Source organism: Alligator sinensis, unplaced genomic scaffold, assembly GCF_000455745.1.
Source record: "Alligator sinensis unplaced genomic scaffold, ASM45574v1 scaffold153_1, whole genome shotgun sequence".
NCBI classification, from domain to species: domain Eukaryota; kingdom Metazoa; phylum Chordata; order Crocodylia; family Alligatoridae; genus Alligator; species Alligator sinensis.
In genome coordinates, this window is record NW_005842099.1 from 1,787,742 (window position 1) to 1,790,000 (window position 2,259).

The 2,259-nt window shown below is 43.3% G+C and overlaps 1 protein-coding gene across 9 annotated transcripts in view; it reads right to left on the reverse strand.

Annotated features, from left to right (window-relative positions):
- The window catches only part of UTRN (utrophin), a 580,332-nt gene that overhangs the window by 455,862 nt on the left and 122,211 nt on the right, over positions 1–2,259 (reverse strand). For all 9 annotated transcript variants that reach the window (XM_025204844.1, XM_025204843.1, XM_025204842.1 and 6 more), the window contains exon 4: positions 1,448–1,525. In XM_025204844.1, coding sequence (XP_025060629.1) covers positions 1,448–1,525 — 78 coding nt within the window. The remainder of the gene's footprint in view (positions 1–1,447; positions 1,526–2,259) is intronic.

Sequence of the window (2,259 nt, forward strand, 5' to 3'; positions counted from 1 at the left end):
GCTAACATCCCTTCAGTTGATGAGGGGGTACCAGCCATGTACCACTGGGGCTACATATTCATGGAGTTCAAGGCCAGATAGTATCCATCTCCATTCTCCCGACAGAAGACAGAAATCGCAAGTGTGGCGACACTGAAGCTTTTTCTCCTGGAGCAATGGTCACTCGAGAAGAAAAATAGCCCTAGAACAGCTACAGTTAAATCACTCCCAGGAGAGTTTCTCCCAGGAGAGGCCTGTGCACTTTCCCACAGGTTAACTTCTCTTAGGGATCAGGAGCAATGAAACTGGGGGGCAAGGGAAGGCTCCCATGCCTTTTCAAGACCAAGGTCACCATTCTAGGAAAGGCACAAGGGACATAGACCAAGGCTCAACAGGGGTTAAAAGAAGCAGACACCAGCTACTTCCTGCCTGCTTCTCATGCCAGAATTCCTAGTGTCACAGGTGGGAAGGGGCCAGGTCCCAGTGCTCCCCATCCCTCCCCCCGGCACTCCCAGCACTCAACTGCATGGATGGCAAGAGGAAGCAGGCTGGGAAGGAAATCGGCTGGGGAAAGTTTCCCCAAGCCTGGATCTGCATTGGCTTTTAAATCGCCACCCCTGAAATTCAACTGACCAATGGTGGGGTAGAAATGATAAACAGGAGGGGAGGATTAGCTGGTAGGGAACTAGGCTCAGAGAGCCTCTCCCTGCAGCAGCAGCAGCAGGGCAAAGCCCCAGCCTGCTCCTAACACTGGAGTCCAAGGAGTATGGAGCAGGTGGGGGCTTTGCTGCAAGGCTCAGTCCACTTGGCTCCCAGGTACTGCAGAGCCAAGTCCCCAGTGCAAGAAGCAGGCAGGGAGCTTTGCCCTGCTGCTCCTGTCCCCCTGGAAAAAGGAGAACTAAAGCAGCCCATGCAAAGCACAAGGAGCAAGGGAGAGAAAGTATTACAGATGGTCAGAATCATTTCTAGCAGTGGAAATTTTCCTCCATTAGAACTGAACATTTATACACAGCATTAGAGAGATTTCTGAGGAAGCCAAAGGCTAATAAAGTAGCACTCAGATACCATAATGGTGGGACCATCTAAGAGACTAGAACAAAGTAAATAATGTTTTGATATCATAAGTAGATTAGAAGCAGGAGTGACTGGCTTGTAAATAATCATTTGACTAGTGAACATACAAAGCATAATTTGGACAGCAGCAAGAAAAAGATATCCATAGTTAATTTCTAACCACATAACTATCACCCCAAACCATTTATTTTTTGTAATACTGTTTGCATTGGATTATTTCACAAAACAGATAAGTGAAAATGAAAACACTGGCCATATACACTGCTCTTAATTTCAATTCCTGACAACACTGTTATTTGTTCTGTTACAAAAGCTTTATTCTCTGCAATCTGAACCTATTTTACAAATAAGTAAATGAAACAGGGCAAAAAGATATTATGAATTATAAACTTACATTGTTCTGATGTAAAATTTGCAATACCCTGTTGACATTATTTAGGGCATGTACTCTGGTGGAACCACGTTCTTTGGGCTAAAAATAAAAAGTTCATGTCAAAATACTTGATAGTTCAAAACAAAATAAGCAGTAGAACAAACAGTAGGAAATTTGTCTTCATTTTCTCTCAGGACTTTTTAAAGAGAAACCAAGATAAGGCAAACATCAACCACAGAGCCTGCAGGAATTTTTACTAAATAACTTTGAAAATAAGTAGCAGTCAAAACATAAAATACAAAGAATACAGTATGTCAAATCAAGTCTCGAATTCAGAACATGTTTCAGTTTTTTTCCTATACAAACCCAGAATTCGTATTTTTAGTGTGCTGTGAAATTGTGTATCAGTAATCTCAGTGATTCTCAACCAGGATGCCAAGGAACCCATGAGGTATGAAGAGATAAGCAAGGTGTGAGGAGGTAAGCAGATAAGCACAGGCTCAGGCTTGCCTTGTCCCTGCTTGGACAATCTCCTACCCTCAACTGCCTGGCCTTGCAAGGAGGTAAGTACTGTAATATATACATTTTTTTTTAATTGGGTGCCATCCTATTCAAAAAAGTTATGAAGGGGTGCCTTGCGTCTAATGTGGGGTGCCTCAAGTTCAAAAAGTCTGAGTCTAACCTATTTTACTGTGGGAAGTCCCAGGGAAAGCCTGTAGATTTTGACACTGTGCTAGTTGGGTTTTTGCCTCCGGGAAGGGAACAAGAGAGAACATATGTTTTTTTAGCACTAAGATAACTAGGGCCTTGTGCCTTGAAGAGAAAGCAACCTT